Source organism: Lissotriton helveticus, chromosome 5_1 (genome assembly GCF_964261635.1).
Source record: "Lissotriton helveticus chromosome 5_1, aLisHel1.1, whole genome shotgun sequence".
NCBI classification, from domain to species: Eukaryota; Metazoa; Chordata; class Amphibia; order Caudata; family Salamandridae; genus Lissotriton; species Lissotriton helveticus.
Genome location: NC_136065.1, coordinates 493,283,458 through 493,306,789, shown reverse-complemented (window position 1 = coordinate 493,306,789; position 23,332 = coordinate 493,283,458). Strand labels below are relative to the sequence as shown.

The window sequence follows — 23,332 nt, the reverse complement described above, 5'->3', positions numbered from 1 at the left end:
TACAGGAGTTCGGGCGGTGGCTGGTTTCAGGGTCAACTTCCTCAAGTCCCAAATCCTCAACCTCTCAGTGCCGGCGGAGGATGTTAAGGACCTTCAGAGGGACTTTGACTTCCAGTGGGTTCACACAGATATCCCCTACCTGGGAATGCGTTTAGCACCTACGATTCCGCAGACCGTCGCCCTCAACTACGGGCTCCTGATTGGACAGACGGCCAAATCTGTGTCGGACTGGTCCCGGTTGCGGCTCGCCTGCTTCGGCCGCCTGGCAGCGATAAAGAAGACAATCCTCCCGCGCATCCTCTATCTCTTTCAGATGCTGCCCTTGCGCCCCCCGCCAGGAGCACTGAAGAAATTGCAGAGATTGCTCACCACATTTTTGTGGGATCATAAGCGTCCTCGTGTAGCGTTTGCCCGGGCTATGGCCCCCCGAGATGAGGGTGGCCTGGGCTTCCCTTGCGTAGAGGCATACTATCAGGCTTCTTGCCTGCGCTTTATCCTCGAGTGGAACAGACCTATGTCCAGCAAACACTGGCTCTTCATGGACCAGACGGTCGCGGGTCGCAACCTCTGGCGCGAACTGTGGCTCCCGCGTAAACACAGGGCGTGGGGCTTATACTCATCACCGGTCACATCTCCGACGATGGACGCTTGGGACCGGCTAGCACGCAAGCGGGGTTGGACCACCTTTCCGTCCCCTCTGACGCCCATAGTGGACAATCCGGAGTTCCCCCCGGGATGCGCCTCGCCGGTGTTTCAGCGCTGGAGGGAGCTAGGATGTAAAAGAGTGGGCCACCTCTTCCAGCTGGAGGGGCTGATCCCGTTCTCTCTTCATCGCGAATACTTTGCGCTAACCGAGTCCGATGCCTTCCCGTACTCGCAGGTCGCGCACTGGATCACACTGCCTTCTAACGTGGCGAACATGTCCCGCCCCATGACGAAACTTGAGCGCTGGGTTGTCTGTAAGAAGGATGACCGCCGGATTATCTCTGAACTCTACACCCTAATTATTGCGCGTCCACATACACAGCGCACCAAGGCGCAGGTTTGATGGGAGACAGAGTTGGGCCGCCCGCCGACGAGCAAAGAATGGGACAAAGTACACTATTGCGCACACCACACCGCTTCTAATGTGGCGGGGGCCGAATCCGCCTACAAAATGGTGTCCTACTGGTATCACACTCCAGCTAGGATACACGCGTGGGATCCCAAATGCCCGAATCTCTGTTGGCGTGGCTGCGGAGCGACGGGCACCCTGACACATCTGCTCTAGCATTGCCCCAAGCTGGTGCGCTACTGGCAGGTAGTTTTGGATGACATAGATAACGCATTTGGTATTACATTTCCCAGGGCCCCGGAGTACGTGCTGCTAGGTCTACCACATCCTAAAGCGTTCCCCTTGCGCTCCCTGCGGGGTAGGCAGATAGCCCTCTCTCTCTTGGCTGCGCATCTAGTCATCCTTGCGCAGTGGCGCTCCCAGACGGTCCCCGACCCGAGAGATTGGATTAGAAGGCTGTGGCTGCTGTTGGGTATGGAGAGGCTTTCCCTCTGTGTGGATGGCAAGGGAGAGTCATATGTGGAGCTTTGGGAACCATTTATTCATTTGCTATCGCGTGATCTCCGGGAGGTTACATGCCCCAAGTTCCTGCAAATTCTGCAGCTTATCTCGTTAGACCCAGCGCGGGTGGGCTCATAAGGGGATTGGAATGGCTTTGTGAAGGCGGAGACACGGTGGGGGACAGAAGCGGAGACACGGGCAAGGCTGATGTGGAGTGGGGTAGGGGGGAGGGGGGTCTAGAGGGGGAGGGGTTTGGAGGGGGTGGGTAGGCTTCTGTTTTCTTGTTAGTGTTTGTTTTTTCTTTCCTATAAAATGCAGTACCAACATGAGAATTGGTTGCGCCATCTGGCCGTCAGTTCCTCCTCGCCGGGTCGCCCTCCGGGATGTAGACCCTATGGCTGTGTCTCAATGTTGTCTGACTATGCTCTGCCGGCCGGTGGATGTAGGAAGCCCAGCTGTGTTCAATGACATGTCGCTGCTTAATAAAAAACGTTTGATTCTAAAAACATGTTTAAAAAATTCTGATAATGATGCAACAATAAAAACAGTGTCCATTCTTTGTAATTTAAGAAACGCTGGGCGACATCTATTTAAATTCATATCTTTGAGTGCAGGGACAATACATTTTCTACGAGGCAAAGTGTAAAATTTACAAAAAAATAAAACATGAATATCCGATTGCAGAGACAATTCATCACATGGGCACATACACAGTTCTTTTGACCAGAGTTCATTTCTGGGAAAGTCAATAACCTAAAAAATATATTGAGTCTAAAACGTGTTAAAAAGAATCTATCATGATTAGACATAGGGAGGCTTAAGTATGGCTGTAATTTATCTCCGGTTAGAATCAACTCATGTGAGCAGACCGTCTTTTTCTTTATTTCCCTCAGGTACTCCAATCTTAAACAAATTTACTTCAGGTTTCCCTTAATTTGTTAACGCACATTTTACACAAAATTCATATCATTGTTTGTGCTGGTTTATAACTAATAGGAATTCAATGCAGTGCAATGCACTGATGTGTATTACTTTGCGCCAAAGCGGCATTCCACAGGTGCTGTATGGGTGGGTGTTCCTGTACATTCACTCATATCTATCTATAAAAACTTCATATCTAAAATAACTTGTAGGCATGGATTTGCACTAAAGTCCTATGCCTCCATGATAATGGTGTAACAAGGAGAAATACTGTTATTTATCCAGTATTTGGGTGTCTTTCATAGATTCACATGCCTGAATCATTCCCCGTCGTCGAGACGGGAGCCTCCGGTAAATAAAAAAGTAATGTCCTATAGACATACATAGAGAAAATAGGCCCAAGGGTCTCCCCTTAGTGGCCTTTCCTTGTCCTTATGTAAAAAGGACCAAACTCTTACAGTCAGCCAATCAGCTCCGACCTCCCTCTAGGACCTCCCTGGGAGGAGCCCCAGTCCCTCAGATTTTCTACCGCACGTTGTGCTAGGGAGTCTCCAGCTTGAGCTCTGCTCAAGATTACTTATAATCATCTAAACTCTCTTCAAAAGTGATTCCTCGCTCTCAACCCTTCAAGGATTCTTCACTACACTGTTTGCAGTAAGTGGCTTCTTTCCACAAACTTCTTCCATGTCGGAGTCACAGAAGAAAGCCCTGTTCAGGGCCTGCTCTTCCTGTGGGAAGAAGAGGATCCATGTGGATGATAAGCATGAGTTATGCTTGTACTGCCTTTACCCAGATCATGTCTCGGACAACTGCAGGATCTGTAGGTCTTTCCCTAAAAAGACTGTGAGAGACAGGGAAGGACGCCTTCTCATCTGGCTGGACAGGCTGAAGGTCAGAGACAATCTTGAATCTTCTGAGAGCAGTGTTTCCAAAAGCTCAGAAGTCTCTAAAAAGAGGCCTAGGGTATCTTCCCCGGGCCCCTCAGACACTCCTCCTACGAAGACAAAAAAGTCTTCAGAGGCAAGATCTACGTCATCTTCAGTGTCTGTTCAGGCTGATCACACCTTCAAAAGACCTGCTCCATCGTCTACCAGACAGACCCACAAAACAACCTCTGTCACAACCACTGTGTCGACGACATCAGCGTCATCGCCTTCAGCGTCGACGACGACGACTACTTCCTCAACATCATCAGGTAGACCTGTTTCCTCTATTATATTACTGCAATCGTCGTCGACGACGAAGACCCTGTCGACGACGAGAACCACACCATCGACGACGGCATCGTCATTGACGAGCCCACCGTCGTCGAAGAACTCACAGACGTCGACGAAGACGTCGACGACGAAGACACCGTCGACGGCGGGCTCGCCGTCGACGAAGGTACCGACGACGACAACATCGTCATCGAAGTCGTCGACGACCAAGGTACAGTCGTCCACGCAGTCGACGACGACACCGTCGACGAAGACACCGTCGACGAAGACACCGTCGACGAAGACACTGTCGACGACGACACCGTCGACAAAGACACCGTCGACGAAGGAACCGTCGACGAAGGAACCGTCGACGAAGGAACCGTCGACGAAGGAACCGTCGTCGTCGACGAAGGGACCGTCGTCGTCGACGACACCGACGACGAAGGAAGACTCGTCGTCGGAGATGGCATCGGAACCATGGAAAAAATCCGAACTAGTAGAGATGCCGACCCTCATGCCACCGCCGTCGACGACGCACTCGACGTCGACAGGAACACATACTGCGTCTAGCAAGTCTAGAAAAACGCAAATTACCCCGGAAACCACGTCTCCGAGCAAAGTGGAGATGCAACCACCTCACGACATCTTCCAAAGTGAGGAATCCGAAGAGGATGACCACTTGGGTCCAGCTACCTCCATCTCGGACCTCAACGTCAAGTGCCAAAGCACAGATGAGGAGCAGGAGGACCTAACTTTTCAGGAACACTCCATCCACACTAGTGTCCGCACGGAGGTCACCCCCATGATATGCCTGCCGGCGACTCTGGTCAATGACCTGCGGTTCCTTGTGCAGGACTACAAGCAAAGATTCCCGGATGCGGACAGTGGTCATCAGACACCGGTAGACCATACACCAGCGTCTGCCCCAAAACGGTCTCAAACTCACCCCCAAACCCACCGTGAGACCCAGCCTCAGGTGATGGACTCCTCGGACGACGACGAGGAGGAGGAAGAATTGGAGGAAGGAGAGGTCCAGGAAGTCCACTCGGTCCACTCGGACCAGGATGGAGATACCGAATATGGAGATGACGAGTATGTAGCGCCATCCCCGGCTTCACCTGAACCGCGACAGGCGGATTCGCCACCTGTGGACATAGCAGGCTTCCACAAACTTGTGGAACGGGCAGCGAAGAGATTCCATATGGTAGTGGAATCAACGGAAACGGACTGCTTTCTGCATGACTTCAAAGAGCAGACACAAAAGGCAACCAAATCTATTCCAATCATAGAGTTCTTGTGGGAACAGGGCAAGAAATTGATGCTGACACCCGCTTCCGTGCCTGCGGTTGTTCCGCGCCTGGACAAGAAATATAAAGCCCCACTTAAGGTGGCGGCTTGCCTCAACGGGCACCCAAAACCTGACTCGGTGGTCACGCAGGCGGCCCAGAAACACTCCCGCAACCCTTCCTCCCCACTGTCCGCTCCTCCGGACAAGGAAGGCAGGAAGCTGGACACGATAGGGAAGAGATTCACGTCCACGTCGGCCATGACCATCAAGATCGCGAACTCCATTGCCTTGTTGGGGCGCTACAATCGCCAACTCTGGGAGGACATAGCCCCATACCTGAAGGAACTGCCTGATGCCGTAAAGGGGGAGGTCAAGGCTCTCCTGTCGGAAGGTCAATCTTCGGCGGCGGAAATAATTGACTGCGCGATAGATGCAGCCATGACTGGCTTCCGTCAACTAGCCGGAGCGGCTGTGCTACGCCGTCAAGGATGGCTGAAGGCGACGTCGTTCCGCCAGGAAGTGCAATTGAAGGTGCTGGACATGCCCTTCGACGGCCAGCATCTCTTTGGGGACAAGATCGACGAGGCACTGCAAACTATCAAGAAGGACACCGACACTGCAAGGGCGCTAGGCACGTTACAGTCCCGGAACCAGTCCTTTCGAGGAAACCGATCCAGAGGTCAGTCCTCTTATCGCGGTTCCTACCAGAACCGGTCCTCGTATTCCTCTACCAACAAAAATCAGTACCAACATAAACAACAACAAGCCCGTCAATCTTCATACGGACGATCTACCTTCAGGGGCAGGAATTCCAAAAGGGGCGCTGGCGGACGCCAGTGACCGATTACTCCAGCCAGTCCCACCACCCTCTACATCCTTTCAAATTGGAGGAAAGCTGACCCATTTCCTCGACAATTGGCAACACATCACCACGGACCGATGGGTTCTCCAAATTATAAGATTCGGACACTCTCTCGAGTTCACGTCCCTGCCTCCCAACACACCTCCCAAAAGGCGGACGCACAAACATCTACGGCTCCTTACCCTAGAACTCGCTATAATGCTACAAAAAAGAGCAATCGAACGAGTTCCAGCATCCCAGAAGGGGAAGGGGTTTTATTCACACTTCTTTCTTGTAAGACAGAAAGAGGACAAGTGGAGACCCATTCTAGACCTTCGGGCACTCAATGCCTTCCTACGGAGCCAATCGTTCAGAATGGTAACGATTCAAGAAATCCTGGGCACTCTCGAACAAGGAGATTTCATGACATCCTTAGATCTCCAGGATGCCTACTACCACATCCCCATCCTCAAGCGTCACAGAAAGTTCCTGCGGTTCGAGGTAGCGGGCCGACATTATCAGTTCAGAGTCCTACCATTTGGCCTCAAGTCCGCGCCGCGGATCTTCACGAAGTGCCTAGCTCCGGTGGCGGCATATCTGCGTCAGTTGGGTCACCAAGTCTTCCCTTACCTAGACGACTGGCTGGTGAAAGCACCCTCAGCCGAGGACGCGGCGGCATCCTCCTGCGCCTGCACCAATCTTTTTCAGAGGCTAGGATTAACCATCAATCTCAAAAAATCCTGCACCACCCCTACGACAAGGATCACCTTCCTAGGGGCTGTCCTGGACACGGAGTGCGTGAAGGCCTTTCCCTCGAAGGAGAGGGCGGACAAGATACTATCTCTGGCCACGGCTGTGGCGACAAAAACATACATCAAAGTGCGCACTTACACATCCCTCATGGGAATGATGTCTTCTTGCATACTCCTTATCCCTCACTGCCGACTCAGGATGCGCCCATTGCAGGAAGCTCTCGCAACCCAATGGACCCAAAGCACTGGCTCTTTCGAGGACATTGTGCAAATCACACCAAAAATGTCCACAAGCCTAGCTTGGTGGAGGAACCGAAAAAATCTGAATGTAGGATTACCGTTTCTCCTTCCGGCGACACCTCTGGTGGTCACCACGGACGCCTCCTTGGAAGGATGGGGCGCCGTTCTACAAGATCTTCGAATCAGCGGCAAGTGGGACCCTCAGGAAAAACTGCTCCACATAAATCTCTTGGAGCTGAGGGCGGTCTATCTTGCTCTACAGGCATTCCTGCCACGCATCCAGAACTCCCCAGTGCTCGTCAAAACGGACAACACCACGACGATGCACTACCTCAACAAACAGGGGGGAACGCGTTCGCTCTCTCTATCACGCGAATCGCAGAAAATCTGGAACTGGCTAGTGTTACACGGGATCCAACTCAAGGCGGACTATGTCCCCGGAAAAGACAATACTATCGCGGATGCCCTGAGCAGGCAAAGATCCCTCTCCCACGAGTGGGAGCTGAGCGACAACGCCCTGGAACACGTCTTCTCTCAATGGGGAGTCCCGAACATCGACCTGTTTGCCACCAAAGACAACGCCAAATGTCCGCACTACGCAAGCTGGCATCCCCAACAAGGGTCTCTGGGGAATGTATTCTCCATCGGATGGTCCAGCGCGTTTGCGTACGCCTTTCCTCCGTTTCCAATGATCCCGAGGCTCCTCAGGAAGATGAAGGCGGAGCCATGTACCCTAATCCTGATTGCCCCGTTCTGGCCGAGACAACACTGGTTCTCGGATCTACTTCGACTTTCCATCAGGTCACCGATCCGTTTGAAGCAGCACCCGAACCTCTTAACAATGTCCAACGGTCAGGTGCAACACCCGAACCTCCAATCACTCAAGTTGTCGGCCTGGCTCCTGAGCACAGGGAGTTCAGTGGACTAAATATCCCGCAGGACTGCAGGGATATCTTGTCGAAAGCGAGAGCGGATAGTACAAACAAAGCCTACACTCTCAAGTGGAAACGGTTCTGCATGTGGTGTGTGGATCGGGATCTAAGACCACTCTCAGTCACCCCATAACAGATACTACCGTACCTGCTGCATTTAGCACAGTCAGGCCTGGCACATGCATCCATAAAGGTTCACCTCGCAGCTATCTCTAGATTCACTAGGACTTTCACAGGACCTTCTCTGTGGTCCAGTAGACTAGTCAAACAATTCCTGAAGGGACTCTACAGATCCTTTCCGAGGCCTCGGAAAGTCCCTCCGACATGGCAACTGAATCTGGTACTCAACCAACTCATGAGAAGTCCATTTGAACCCATTCATCGAGCATCCATCAAACACATCTCCTGGAAAACAGCACTCTTGCTCGCTCTAACATCAGCCAGGAGAGTTAGCGAGCTGCAAGCTTTGTCCATTCAAGAACCATATATGCAATTCAGACAAGACAGGGTAGTGCTGAGACCAAACCCTAAATTCATACCTAAAGTCCCTTCGGACTTTCATCTCAACGAGCCAATTGTCCTCAGGTCCTTCTTTGCAAATCCGTCCACAGCAGCGGAAAGAGCGCTGCATTCTCTGGACCTTCAGAGGTGCCTAAAATTCTACCTGGACAAAACTAAGGCTCTCAGGAAATCTTCACAGCTGTTTGTAGCATACAGCAGACCAAGAGTGGGCCTGCCTCTCACGAAGCAAAGCATCTCCAGGTGGATATCCTCAGCGATTGCATTCTGCCACGACAAGGCCGGACGGCCTTTAACTGAACATGTTACTGCTCACTCCACCAGGGCGATGTCCACGTCCGCAGCACTGTTCGCTGGGGTGCCAATCTTGGACATTTGCAGGGCGGCGACTTGGAAGTCACCGCACACTTTCTCCAGACATTACTGCCTGGATATCGAACTTCAGAAGGATGCGGCAGTGGGCCAGGCAGTGCTTCGCCATCTCTTTCAGTGATGTGAGCCTTCCTACATCCCGCCATCCAGGTATGCACGTTCCTTGCTATTGTGATGTTACTGTTATGCTGTCCACATGTTGTATGACGACACATGCATTGTCTACTGTGACTACAGAGCATTTCCATCACGCAGGTGCATATCTGATTGCTAGCTATTCTGATTCAGGCATGTGAATCTATGAAAGACACCCAAATACTGGATAAGAAATGCGTTACTTACCTGTAACAGCAGTTATCCAGTATTGGTGTCTTTCATAGATTCACATGCAACCCTCCCGCCTCCCCTGGAAGGTCTCACATCCCTCTCTAACAATATTACGCCAACCTAGTTGGGTGCGTACGAAAATCTGAGGGACTGGGGCTCCTCCCAGGGAGGTCCTAGAGGGAGGTCGGAGCTGATTGGCTGACTGTAAGAGTTTGGTCCTTTTTACATAAGGACAAGGAAAGGCCACTAAGGGGAGACCCTTGGGCCTATTTTCTCTATGTATGTCTATAGGACATTACTTTTTTATTTACCGGAGGCTCCCGTCTCGACGACGGGGAATGATTCAGGCATGTGAATCTATGAAAGACACCAATACTGGATAACTGCTGTTACAGGTAAGTAACGCATTTCTTCTCTTCGATTTTTCCTCTCTGCATGTGTTATGTATTCTAAAGTACACATACATAGAGGTAATTTCCTCAAAGGATAGATTATGTATCTTAAGGGTCCCTTCCTGAACAAAAACATAATGGAGCACAACGTAGAAATGCTTGTGCTATAGCACAAGGATTTCTATGTTTCTTTGTTGGTAGAAGCCTGTAGAAAGTGTGTCAATGCATTGAGAGAACACAACTGGGAACATGACTTGGGATGTCTGGCGGCATAGTAGGGGCATGGCCATCTAAAGGGGCTTGCTAGTCTGGAGAGAGTGGGCTCTCTTTGAAGACTTTTGTAGAAGTTGGAGGCTGAGTGTGCTCATTAGGGGCTTGGACTCTAAATGCTGCTTGGGTGTCTGGAGTCAAAGCGTGTGCGTAGAAGGGCCTTGAACATCTAATAGGGCTTGGCTGTCCGAAGGGAGTAGGCTCTCCGTGAAGAAGGTGAAGTGTTTGCATAGTAGGGGCTTGAACACCTAATGGGACTTGGATGTCTGGAGGGAGTGGGCTCTCTGTAAAGACTTCTGTACAAGGCATAACCTGTGTGTTGCAGGGGCATGGCTATTTCACGATGCTTGGGAGTCTGGAGGTGAAAGCTGTGTGCAGTAGGGGCATGGTCAGCTAATAGGGCTTGGCTGTCTAGAGGGAGTGGGCTCTCAGTGAAGCCTTCTGTACAAGGAAAAGATTGTGCTTAGTAGGAGCTTGGACACCTAATGGGGCTTGGGTGTCTGGAGGGAGTGGGTTTTCCCTGGAGACTTCTATACAAGGCAAAGGGTTTGTGTAGTAGGGGCTTGACCACCTAATGGGGCTTGGTTGTCTGAGTGAGTGGGCTGTCCATCAAAACGTCTGTAGAAGGTGAAGCAAAGGGTGCACATAGTAGGGGACTAGCCCCCTAATGATACTTGAGTGTCTGGAGAGAGTGGTTTCTCCATGAAGACTTCTGTACAAAGCTTAGGCTGTGCATTGTAGGTGCTTGTAGGTAGTATGCTTGGCCACACGCATCTCATTGATTGAGCCTGAGAGATCGCCAACCCACATAGGTGTGTAGTAGAGGTTTTCCCACCTAATGGGGCATAGGCCATGGAGGGAGTGGGCTCTCCATGAGCACTTTTGTACAGGCATAGGTGTGAGTAGTAGGGGCTTGACCACCTAAGTGTGCGTGGATGTCAGGAGGGAGTGAGCTGTCCATGAAGGCTTCTATACAAGGTGTAGTCTGTGCATTGTAAGGTCTTGACCACTGAAATCTCATCAAATGCGCCCAAGAGATTGCCAACCTGCAAGGGGTCTGGTAAAGAGCAAAAGGTGTGCGTAGTAAGGGCTTGCCTCCCTACTGGGGCATGGGACTGTGGAATGAGCGGGCTCTCCTTGAGCACAACTGTACAATGTGTAGAGTGTGCGTATTAGTGGCTTGGCCACTTAAAGAGCACTGGTGTCTGGAATGAGTGGTCTATACAGCAAGAAGTCTGAACAAGGCATAGGTTGTGCATTGTAGGGCCTATATGCTGAAGGGATCACCAACCTGCAAAGGGTCTGGTACAGAGCAAAATCTGTCTGTAGTAGGAGCATGAACACCTAATGTGGTGTGGATCTATGGAAGGAGGGGGGTCTTCATGGGCACTTCTGTATAAGACGTAGGGTGTGCGTAGTAGAGGCATGGCCAGCCAATCACAATTATTTATTCCCCTGCTGGACTCCTGTGGAGGGGGAACATCCTTTACAACGCAACTTTTACAACGCACTACCATTACAACGCAACTTTTACAACGCATGTCATTACAACGCATTGCGCTGGGGGGCGCTCTAGGATAGGGAATAGATTTAATTTACTATCCAACACCTTCCCTACTATCCACGGGGACTGGAGTTGGAATAGTAAATTAAACTATTCACTATCCAGCACCCCAAAGCGCTATGCGTTGTAACAGCCTGCGTTGTAAAAACTGCGATGTAAAGGTAGGCGTTGTAAAAGTATGCGTTGTAACGTCATACATCCCCTGAGGAGTCTCACTGCACTAATATTTTTTAACTTTTAATTCACCAAAACGGCTAAACAGATTTACAAAATCACAAAAAGATCGCTCTTTGTGTAAAGATTTAGCTTTCTGTCAAATTTGGTGTAATTCTGGTCAGCTGTTTTATTTATATTATTGTCTAATTTTCACAATGGAAATTGTGTGGGGAAAAGCATTATGGGACGACCCCTTTTCTCTAAAACTGCTTGAAGGGCCACCTAAAACTTTCCAGCAAGGCGCTGAGGTGAATGATTTTTTGTTTGGAAAGTTTTATGAAGATTTAGCTAACAAACTGCCAAAGTTATAGCAAAATAAAAGAAACTCTTCTTCAATGGAGAGTCCATCCTGACTATAACTACACAGTGGTGACTGGCATGGTGTAAACATGTGGAAGGTTCCTAATAGTAACTTTGCTGTCATGAATTTGGTTGTAGGAGACTCTACCCCTCTAATTCTCTGACCAGTAATGGCAAATTGCATCCATGAGAGGATCTCCACTTAAGCTTAGTTGGAGCTCCCTCTATACAGAGATTTTTTTAGGTCTCGCCTGTCGATGCGCATGCGCATCGAGCAAGCGAGACTATAGGGGCTCATCGACTCTTTATCTAACTTGCAAGGAATCGTGGCGATTCCTTGCAGTGCCCGTGACTTTTAAGCTCAATGCGCATGTGCATTGAGCTTAAAAGCGCGTGCACAGCCGCCCGCATTCCTCCGACACCTTTGAAGTGAAGCTTAGCTTCACTTCAAAGGCCCGGCTTCTTCACACCCACATGCCGCTCTGCCCCGCTCCGCCCCCTCCCCTGAGTCATCCTGCCTGCCCAGACTTCTCCTCCCCCCTACTTACATCCCGCTTTCACTTGTTTTACTTACTCTTGTCCCATATACACATATTCCTTTGGATAAGCTATGTAGCGCCCGCCTCCAACAGCCCCACACGTTCTCGGGGGGAAGCTGACATTATCTCCGCTCTTTGTTTACACTGGGAATTCTTGTTCCCATGGTTATCATGACTCGCCACAGGCCCGTCAATCGGCATGCCGAACGTTCTTTGTAACACGCAGACCGACCAGCCGATTTGAATCGTGTATGACGGGGCACGTCGACGGGAGTCTCTCCTCGTTTTCACCATTGACATTTTACCCTATCACACGTTGCTTTCCATTACTCTTCCAATATAAAGAATCTCCCTACTGAGCCAATGGATGACACACCTCTCCAGAGGCGACACGCTCACACGCTTTGGGATCTGCTAACACTGCAGGACCCGGCGCCCACCAGCCCCCTCGCACCCCTTGTGAAGGGATATGTTGGGCATTGCTGCTGGTTCGTTCCAGCATTGACATGCCTTACTTTGCACTCATGCCCAAGTGCGCTTTTTTTTGTTTGTTATTTACCGGCCCCCGTTCACGCATGCACACCATTTGGTAACGTGCATTCCGCAATGTGTGCATTACTTTTGCATCATCTCCCATTGTCCCCATCTCCGGCCCACCCCATCATGCACACCACGAAGATCGGCTAATCCGTTTTAAATTGTACCACCTTTCTTCATACTTAGATCTCTATTATGTATATACCTTTCCCTGTTCACCCATGTATAACGTATTGAGGGCCTTTCTCGGCTAGGACTTTAGACCTACGGAGTTGCCGGCCGCTCTACACTCATTGTCCTCCACTTTTTGATGTCTCTGATATTCCATATGTATTATCATGCCTCTCTTACTATGCTTTAATACTATTCAGACCAATTTTGAGCGCATCTCCTTCTTTCTTCTGACATCATTTCAACACCCTTTTGAGACCTTCCCACATGCGCCACCTCTGTTAGCACCATGATTCGAGCTCCCATCTATGCTCTTTTTTGTTGCTCAAGAAGCTCTCTAGTACCATGCTTACACATCTTCCTTGTTCCACAACAGTTCCATGCATGAGGCCCTTATCAAGGCGGCCCTCCAGAACTATTGGATGCATCATTACTCACCGCTGCTAACCCAAGCATAACGGGTTCCGTCTAGAGATAGACCTACCACGTATGGTTCCTCACCACATTGGACATTTAGACACACACGGAAGATGGGATGCAGCGACCCTCAACCCCTCACTCACCCTCAACCCCTCACCCTCAACCCCTCATCCTCAACCCCTCACCCTCAACCCCTCACTCACCCTCAACCCCTCACTCACCCTCAACCCCTCACCCTCACTCACCCTCAACCCCTCACCCTCAACCCCTCACCCTCACTCACCCTCGACCCCTCCCCTTCGACCCCTCCCCCTCAACCCCTCACCCTCCCTCACTCACCCTCACTCACCCTCACCCCCTCACCCTCACTCACCCTCACTCACCCTCACCCTCACTCACCCTCACCCTCACTCACCCTCACCCTCACTCACCCTCAACCCCTCACCCTCACTCACCCTCACTCACCCTCAACCCCTCACCCTCACTCACCCTCACCCACCCTCAACCCCTCACCCTCACTCACCCTCAACCCCTCACCCTCACTCACCCTCACCCTCACTCACCCTCAACCCCTCACCCTCACTCACCCTCACTCACCCTCACTCACCCTCAACCCCTCACCCTCACTCACCCTCACCCACCCTCACCCTCACTCACCCTCACCCACCCTCACCCACCCTCAACCCCTCACCCTCACTCACCCTCAACCCCTCACCCTCACTCACCCTCAACCCCTCACCCTCACTCACCCTAGACCCCTCCCCCTCGACCCCTCCCCCTCAACCTCCCTCACTCACCCTCACTCACCCTCACTCACCCTCACCCCCTCACCCTCACTCACCCTCACCCTCACTCACCCTCACCCTCACCCTCACTCACCCTCAACCCCTCACCCTCACTCACCCTCACTCACCCTCAACCCCTCACCCTCACTCACCCTCACCCACCCTCAACCCCTCACCCTCACTCACCCTCAACCCCTCACCCTCACTCACCCTCACCCTCACTCACCCTCACCCTCACTCACCCTCAACCCCTCACCCTCACTAACACTGAAACCCTCAATCACCCTCACTCTTACTCTCACTCACACTCTACACCTCAGCCTCACCCTCACTCACTCACCCTCAACACCTCACCCTCACCCCCTCAACCCCTCACCCCCTCACCCTCACTCGCCCTCACCCTCAACCCCTCACCCTCAACCCCTCACCCCCTCACCCTCAACTCCTCACCCTCAACACCTCACCCTCACTCACTCTCAACCCCTCAACCTCACTCACTCACCCTCAACACCTCACCCTCACTCACTCACACTCACTCACCCTCAACCCCTCACCCTCAACCCCTCACCCTCAACACCTCACCCTCAACCCCTCACCACCTCCCGCTCAACACCTCCCGCTCAACACCTCACGCTCAACACCTCACGCTCAACACCTCACGCTCAACACCTCACGCTCAACACCTCACGCTCAACACCTCACGCTCAACACCTCACCCTCAACACCTCACCCTAAACACCTCACCCTCAACACCTCACCCTCACTCACCCTCACTCACCCTCACTCACCCTCACTCACCCTCACTCACCCTCACTCACCCTCACTCACCCTCACTCACCCTCACTCACCCTCACTCACCCTCAACCCCTCACTCACCCTCACTCATCATCACTCACCCTCAACCCCTCACCCTCACCCTCACCCACCCTCAACACCTCACCCTAACTCACAATCACCCTCACTCACCCTCACCCTCACTCACTCTCACTCTCACTCACCCTCAACCCCTCACTCACCCTCAACCCCTCACCCTCACTCACCCTCGACCCCTCCCCCTCGGCCCCTCCCCCTCAACCCCTCACCCTCCCTCACTCACCCTCACTCACCCTCACCCCCTCACCCTCACTCACCCTCACTCACCCTCACCCTCACTCACCCTCAACACCTCACCCTCACACAGTGCAATAGGTCTCAGAGGATTTTTAGTTAAAGCTTTTACAATTGTTTATGGCTTTTTTGATTTGTAATTCTTTAGCATTGGCTACAAGAAATAAAAATGCTAAAGATTTACAACAAAAAACCCATAAACAATTCTAAAAGCACTAACTCTAATGCTGCGAGACCTATTGCATTTCCAATGCTTGTTCATGTATACCTCCCTTTGTGAATAGGTCCATTTGTTTTACCCTGGTAATTTGTGGTGGCTCCTGGCTGCTTCATATGCTGCTAACTGTAGCAGTTTCATTTAGCTTTTGCTCACTTTCTAACTTAAAAAGATTTTGCATTGCTTTTCTGTGATATATGTGGGTGGCCAGTACCTACACCTTGTAACAGCCACATTAAAGCTTAGAGTATTCTTAGCAGAAATTTAGAAAATAGTTTTTGACATTATATGGAGTTCTTGGTGCAAGCTTTTGAAGCAGCCATGTGAGAGCTCCAGCTTTCTAAAAATTCTTCATCTACTTGTGACTTGTTTCGGGGGTATAAACGACAGAAGAATCCCATGGGCTTGCATCAGTAGTGTGCTCATGACAAGAATCCTATACAATCAGCAGTTCTATAAAATGAGTAGCGTATAAGAATTTAGATATCTACAGGCATGAAAATTAATTATTTTAATGGGACCATCTGAGGAATGATGGCAAAATGTACTAAACCCCCAGCCAACATCATCAAACAAAGGAATGGTCTAGAATGCTTATTGTTGGTGATTGTTAGTAATGCAGGATTGGTTAAAGAGAACTGTTATTTTAACTTGATGTTCCTTTGATAGAGATGATTGCTGTGTTGGTACTGAATAATCATCTTTATTTGCGGTTGCAGCGCCACCTACCAACTTTGGTCTTGTTCAAGAGATGTCCAAAAAATGGAGAGGGCAAATGAGTGATGACCTGAGAAGTGTTTATGCTGATTCATATAGACTACCTCCAAGGTCTGCCATGACCTTTCCTCGGTTTACGGCTGCCCCACGCATACTTTCCAGCATCAAACATGCACCTGATTACCTCTGCAAGGACCCGGACTTAAAAGCACAGCGAGACCTGCAAGTTCCTGACCATGGAGTAAAAATAATCACAGAAGCACCACTAGTGGACCCGGCCTGTTAAGACAAGATCCCTGCTATGCCTACCTGTTTCAATTACTTACTTTCCAAAAGCTCAGTGGATAATCTGTATACTCCTGTAAAGCCCACCATTGCAGCAACAGCCTGAGTCACCAGTCCTTACATCGCTGATATCAACCCCAATAAAGCTGATGATGCTGAAAAAATGTAAATTTTGAAACTAAATACAAAATACACTTTCTACTTGATCTGTGTTAATTGTATAAAGTTAAAAGGTTGTGAATAATTGTGTTAGGTGCTTACAATAAATATAATTTGGGTCTATTGAAGGGACTTTGCCCAATGGTGATGTGCCTTTTATTCATCTTGTAATGAGTGCTTATGCAATGTAAAATCTGTGATATTCGCCTAAGCAGAATTTGTGTAAATTTTGTTCCTCATTTTCAACAAAGTCATGACGTGACATCATCATTATTGTACATCGAATTGCGATGCCTTTGAATAAACATTGACAACATTTTTGTCTTTAATACGTGAGAAGTATACCTCCTTAAAATGTGTGCATGGATATTAACATAATCAAACGCCTGTTGATACCACTGGAACTGACCCCGATGAATACCCCAGGACAACTGCTCTGATACGGGCAAACATTCAAGTGGCTATGCTAGCCACTCCCTTATATGTAACGGAGATCACGGAGATCACTGATAAGGCGAGAACACACACGAAGAAGGGTCGGAGAGTGAAACCAGAAAAAGACGTCAGAAGATGGAGGGCGGAGACTGGCAGTGAGGAAGAACGGCAAGGAGAGGAGAAATCCACGACAGGAGAGCAGAGACCGGCAACCCAAAATGAAACCGTAGACTGCGAGAAGATCTTGAAACCAGAGGACACCACGAGGATTCGACCGGCAGATCCAGCGCCCACAAGGGAGGTGGAAGACAACCAAAGAACCCCTAGGTAAAGGCAGCCTGGACGAGACCGCCATGGCTCACGGACAGAGCCATAGCCTCAGGGAAGTGCCGGAGGGTTTTTTTCAGAGGGCTTGTGGTGGGCTCATGCATAGAGATATTTGCGTGGGCTTTGAAGGAAGTGTGGTGGGGAGAATGCAAGACTCACTTGGACTTGACACTTTCTCTCTCTTGTTTCTACTTGTGCTCACTTCCCCACCCCACATGTATCCAGTAGAGAATAGACACATCGGACAAGGTTAAGCGTCCCCTCAGTTTTCCCATGCACTAGTCTTAAAGGTGAAGGTTAACCTAATAGGCCAAACATAAAATACTAAGGTCTTTCCCAATGTGTGTTTTCCCTGAGGGGCAGTTCGAAGAAGGAAGATATCCTGAGGACAGAATCAAGGCCCACGGGAAAAAATTAAACAAAACCTGATGGACCTAAACACAGCGTGCAGTCAAAGACCTTTGCGTTTTTCCATGTGAGAGAGGTTTATACAGAGAAAAGAAAAATAAACACACATTAAATAGAACAAATGTCTGGGCCAGTCTATGAAGCCTGTGATAGTGCATTAAAAAATAAGAGCACAAGTTAAAGTTTGATGGACAGGGTCCTTCACAACAAATGTGGCAGTGTACCTCGTCAGACTTGGGTTGACCATTATGTTTCTGCCAGCACGAATCTACACAGATGTCCCAACTGATTTGGTGTGCTCTGTGTAAGTAAATCAGTCCACCTGCCCTATTTAGAAACGATGATCTGATGTCCTTTTTAGGTCGAGCCTAGGCAGCGCGCATGGACTGTATTTGAGACATACTCTATTCACTCCATGTGCTCACAGCCCGCGTACTGCTTTTTTTTTTTTAACAGTTGTTTTTATAAAAATAAAAAGCAACATCAGTCAAATATTGTTGAACAATCATTACATATTCAGACATGTGTTGTCTATAAATTTTAACCATCAAAAGTTCGGTTTCACTCAGCCATCTGTATCCCTCCTGTTCCATTCCGTCATTTCCATTTCTGTGGGCGGTGAGACGCACAAGTCACCCCATAAACATTCCACTTTCCCCATTTCCTATCCCACTTCCTGGGGCAACCTCTAGATTTGAAAACCTCTTTTTCTGAGATCATACATTTGTCTAGGTCCCTCACCCAGTTTCCTGATGATGGGATGTCAGCTGCTCCCTACTTCATAGCTATGTTCCGTTTGACCAATATATATCCCAGGGTGACCCACTGTTGTTCCACATCGGTGAGATCTGTCGTTTCCCATAAGTTAAGGATCCCTAATTGTGGTGTCAGTGTGATGTCTTTCCCAGTGCTCGTTGCATGTGTCGTGTTCGTGTAGCCCTTTCCCATAGGGCCTCTATGAGTGAACATTCCCATATAATGTGATAGAAGGTTGCCTCCCCGTTACAACGACGGAGACACAGAGAATCTTGTCGGCTCCCAATCTTTGCAAGGGTGACACCCGTGAGGTATGTGATATGTAGGACTTTTAGTTGGACAATGCGGAGCCTGAGAGGGATAGCTGCCTCCCTGGGGGACATCAACTCTGTTTGCCAGTCGTCATCCTCAAGCTGTCCCAGATCTGTTTGCCATTTATCTCTGAGCGATTGAAACAGGTCTGATTATTACATAGCTTTTGGTATTTAAGCGACACAGATTTTTTTGGCAGTGATTCTGAGAGGAGATGATCCTCGAGGGGAGATGATTCCGGTAGTTCCTCTGTACCCTGTAGAGCTTCTGCGGATGCGTGACGGATCTGGAGATAGCGAAATACCTCTCCTTGAGCTAGTTTATACTCCTCCTTCAATTCCGTGAACTGTAGTATTCTACTCTTTTTCCACAGGTGACCTATCTTCGAGATACCAATAGTATTCCATCTGTCGAACCCGTGCTGGTTGCAAAGGGTACCCAGTTTTTGAGCTGACCACAGCGAGGTAGCCCGGGTCAACACATCAAGCCAGCCAAGTCTTCGATTGGCCTGATGCCAGACCACCAAGGTAAGGGCTGTGGGGCCCAAATAACGGCCTCTCCGAACCTTCGAGTAGAGGGCCCCTAGGTACCCCTCTCGACCCATTTTGATAACTATCCAGGAGAAAGGCGGGGTCCATCGGGGGCGATACAACCATTGGTTCACCACCACCAGCTGTGAGGCCCAGTAGTACAGACGCATATCTGGGAGTGCTATACCCCCATCGTACCATCCCTTGGTCAGTTTAGTGATGGCGCTACGGGTACCTTTCCGTCCCACAACAGAGTCTCAACCTCACTCTCAATCTTTTTTAAAATATGACTCGGGGACCTTGTATGGGCAGCTCTGGAGGATATACAGGAAATGGGGGAGATCCAACATCTTGTATAGCTTGGCTTCGCCCAACTGGGAAAGGGGTAGTGTTCGCCAATGTTTGACATCGCTGCATAATCTGTCCAGAGGCGCAGATAACTTTTTAATGTAGAACAGTGCAGGATCAGGGATAACATAGATCCCTAAGTACCGAAAACCCTTGGCGGCCTTTTCTATGTTGCAGTAGGGCGGGAGTGCAGGGATCAGACCGCAAAGGGCGAAAATCACGGATTTGGACCAGTTAATGGAATATCCTGAATATTTACAAAAGTTAGGGAAATATTTAAAAAGTCTATGCACTGATCTTGCGGGTGACTCCAGATATAATAGAATATCATCAGCATAGAGGGATATTCTGTCTCCCTCCCCTCCACCCATTTTAAACCCCTTAGCAATGGATCTCCTCTGACCCATGATGCCAGTGGCTCCAAGATCAATGAGAAAATCAATGGGGACAGGGGGCACCCCTGTCGTGTGCCCCTTCTTAGTGAGAACGTTCTGGAAAAGCGGTTGTTGACCTTTACTTGACCCTTGAGTCAGTGTAGAGCATGGGTACTCACAAACTTTCTCTCGGGGGCCAAATTTACACTGTGGTTTGTGTCCGAGGGCCGCACCAGTGGGGGCGGGGTCAGTGGGGGAGGGGGCGGGGCTAGAGCAAATAAAAAACTGACCATGAGGTTGATCACTGGTCCCTGCAGCGGACACCTTCATCCACTGAGCCACCAGACCCGGCATACACACATCTCTCTCTCTCGCTCTCTTTCACTCTCTGTCTCCCTCTCCCTCCCTCTCTCACTCTCCCTCCCTCCCTCTGTCTCCCTTTCCCTCTCTCACTCCCTCACTCTGTCTCCCTTTCCCTCTCTCACTCCCTCATTCTGTCCCTCCCTTTCCCTCCCTTCCTTTCTCTCCCTCCCTTTCCCTCTCTCACTCCCTTACTCTGTCTCCCTTTCCCTCTCACTCCCTCACTCTGTCTCCCTTTCCCTTTCCCTCTCACTCCCTCACTCTGTCTCTCTTTCCCTATCTCACTCCCTCACTCTGTCTCCCTTTCCCTCCCTTACTCCCTCATTCCCTCACTCTGTCTCCCTTTCCCTCCCTCTCTCCGTCTCCCTTTCCCTCCCTCACTCCCTCACTCTGTCTCCCTTTCCCTCCCTCGCTCTGTCTCCCTTTCCCTCTCTCACTCCCTCATTCTGTCACTCCCTTTCCCTCCCTTCCTTTCTCTCCCTCCCTTTCCCTCTCTCACTCCCTTACTCTGTCTCCCTTTCCCTCTCACTCCCTCACTCTGTCTCCCATTCCCTCTCACTCCCTCACTCTGTCTCCCTTTCCCTCTCTCACTCCCTCATTCTGTCACTCCCTTTCCCTCCCTTCCTTTCTCTCCCTCCCTTTCCCTCTCTCACTCCCTTACTCTGTCTCCCTTTCCCTCTCACTCCCTCACTCTGTCTCCCTTTCCCTCTCACTCCCTCACTCTGTCTCTCTTTCCCTACCTCACTCCCTCACTCTGTCTCCCTTTCCCTCCCTTACTCCCTCATTCCCTCACTCTGTCTCCCTTTCCCTCCCTCTCTCCGTCTCCCTTTCCCTCCCTCACTCCCTCACTCTGTTTCTCTTTCCCTCCCTCGCTCTGTCTCCCTTTCCCTCCCTTACTCCCATAGCCCCTCACTCTGTCACTCCCTTTCCCTCTCTCACTCTGTCTCCCTTTCCCTCCCTCACTCCCTCACTCTGTCTCCCTTTTCCCACCTTACTCCCTCATTCCCTCACTCTGTCTCCCTTTCCCTCCCTCTCTCTGTCTCCCTTTCCCTCCCTCACTCCCTCACTCTGTCTCCCTTTTCCCCCCTCACTCTGTCTCCCTTTCCCTCCCTCACCCGGTCTTCCTTTCCCTCCCTCACTCCCTCCCTCACTGTCACTCCCTTTCCCTCCCTCCCCCTCCCTTTCCCTTCCTCCCTCCCTTTCCCTCCTACCCTTTCCCTCTCTCACTCCCTCACCCTATCTCCCTTTTCCTCCCTCACTCCCTCACTGTCACTCCCTTTCCCTCACTCTGTCTCCCTTTCCCTCCCTTACCCTCCCTTTCCCTTCCACCCAGGGCGCAAGTCCTAAAAAAAGAAGTGGGGGGACGCTGACATCACAACAGGAAGTGATGTCACGAAAGGTGGCTTGCACCATCAGATTCATTGCCTCACCCCTTAGATGCGATTGCATCAGAGAAGCCAGCGCGTGAGCAGCGTTCTGAATGAGCTCCAATCTCACCCCAGAGAGGCCAAATAGTGAATGTGCTGCTCCATTTGCTCCAGTTATCGAGCTCCCGGTAAAATAAGTGGGGGGACGCTGTCCACCCGCGTGGTACCTCGACTTGAACCCTGCTTCCACCCTCCCTTTCCCTCCTTCCCTCTCTTACTCCGTCACCCGTTCTCCCTTTCCCTTCCTCACTTAGTCTCCTTTTCTTTCCCTCTTCCTCCCTCTCCCTCTGTCATCTCACCCTCCCTCTGTGTCAGCCCGGGCTGAGACAGCTTCGGAGCACACACACACACATATCCGCACTGAGCACATTAACAGGTCTTTAAAAGACCATTAGCATGTTAATGAGGCTGTGTTGTTCACCTCTTAGCGCCCCTGCAGCTCCACTCCAACTATGGCAGGAATCCCCCGGCCGGCCCCCACAGAGCAGCAGAGTCTCGGAGTCGAGCTGCTGTAACTTAGTTGCAGACACTCTTTAAAAAAAAAAATGAAAACACTGGTATGATGTGCGCAAGGTCCGCGGGCCGCCAGGGAAGGCTTGCCGGGCCGCCACTGGCCCGCGGGCCGTACTATGAGTACCCTTGGTGTAGAGTATCTTAACCCATCCCTTGAATTTCAGGCCCAACCCCTAGGCATCGCAGCACCTCAAAGAAGTATGGCCACTCATGGAGTCAAACGTCATCTTGGCGTCCAAAGACAACACAACAGCGTTTTCTTCTATGACTCGTTTATGACCCAGGACATTATAAAGGTGATGGATATTTAATGCTGTGTTGCGGTTCGGATAAAGCCAGACTGGTCAGCATGAACTAGTGACGTGAGGACCGCGGTGAGGCGGACAGCCAGGAGTTTCGCGAGGATTTTCGCCTCAGCATTAATCAGGGAAATCGGTCTATAGGAGTAGGAACTATCATCAGGCTTCCCTTGCTTACGCATAACTATGATAGAGGCCAATTGTTGATCACCCAGCAGGACCCCTTTATTGTAGCTTTCATTATACATGTCCCTCAGGTGGGGCACGACGAGCGAGGCGGTAGATTTGAGAAATTCAATGGGGACTCCATTAGGCCCCACTGCCTTCCCCGATTTTATGCTGTTAATCGCGGAGCCGATTTCCTCGTCTGTGAGATCGACCTCCAACGCGTCTCTCTCTTTCGAGGACAAAACAGGCAGACGCATATCTGGCAGTAAGTGGCGTGGTTCATCCACCTTGGTTTCGGCAGAGGGCGTGTATATCCGCTCCAGGTGATCCAAAACGGCATCTGCAATTGCTTGGGGGTCCGTTATTGTCTGTGTGTTATCAATTTTAAGTCTAGGGACCCACCGTTCCGACTGTTCCCTTTTTTCCAACCACACAAGCATCTTGCCCGCT

The 23,332-nt window shown here is 50.5% G+C and overlaps 1 protein-coding gene and 1 long non-coding RNA gene across 2 annotated transcripts in view; one reads left to right on the top strand and one right to left on the bottom strand.

The window, feature by feature from the left end:
• The window catches only part of CFAP107 (cilia and flagella associated protein 107), a 250,428-nt gene extending 233,476 nt beyond the window's left edge, over nucleotides 1–16,952 (top strand). The window contains exon 4 of the mRNA XM_078642813.1: nucleotides 16,184–16,952. Coding sequence (XP_078498939.1) covers nucleotides 16,184–16,467 — 284 coding nt within the window. The 3' untranslated portion in view covers nucleotides 16,468–16,952. The remainder of the gene's footprint in view (nucleotides 1–16,183) is intronic.
• The window catches only part of LOC144754691 (uncharacterized), a 220,140-nt gene that overhangs the window by 130,558 nt on the left and 66,250 nt on the right, over nucleotides 1–23,332 (bottom strand). The gene's annotated exons all lie outside the window — the stretch shown is intronic.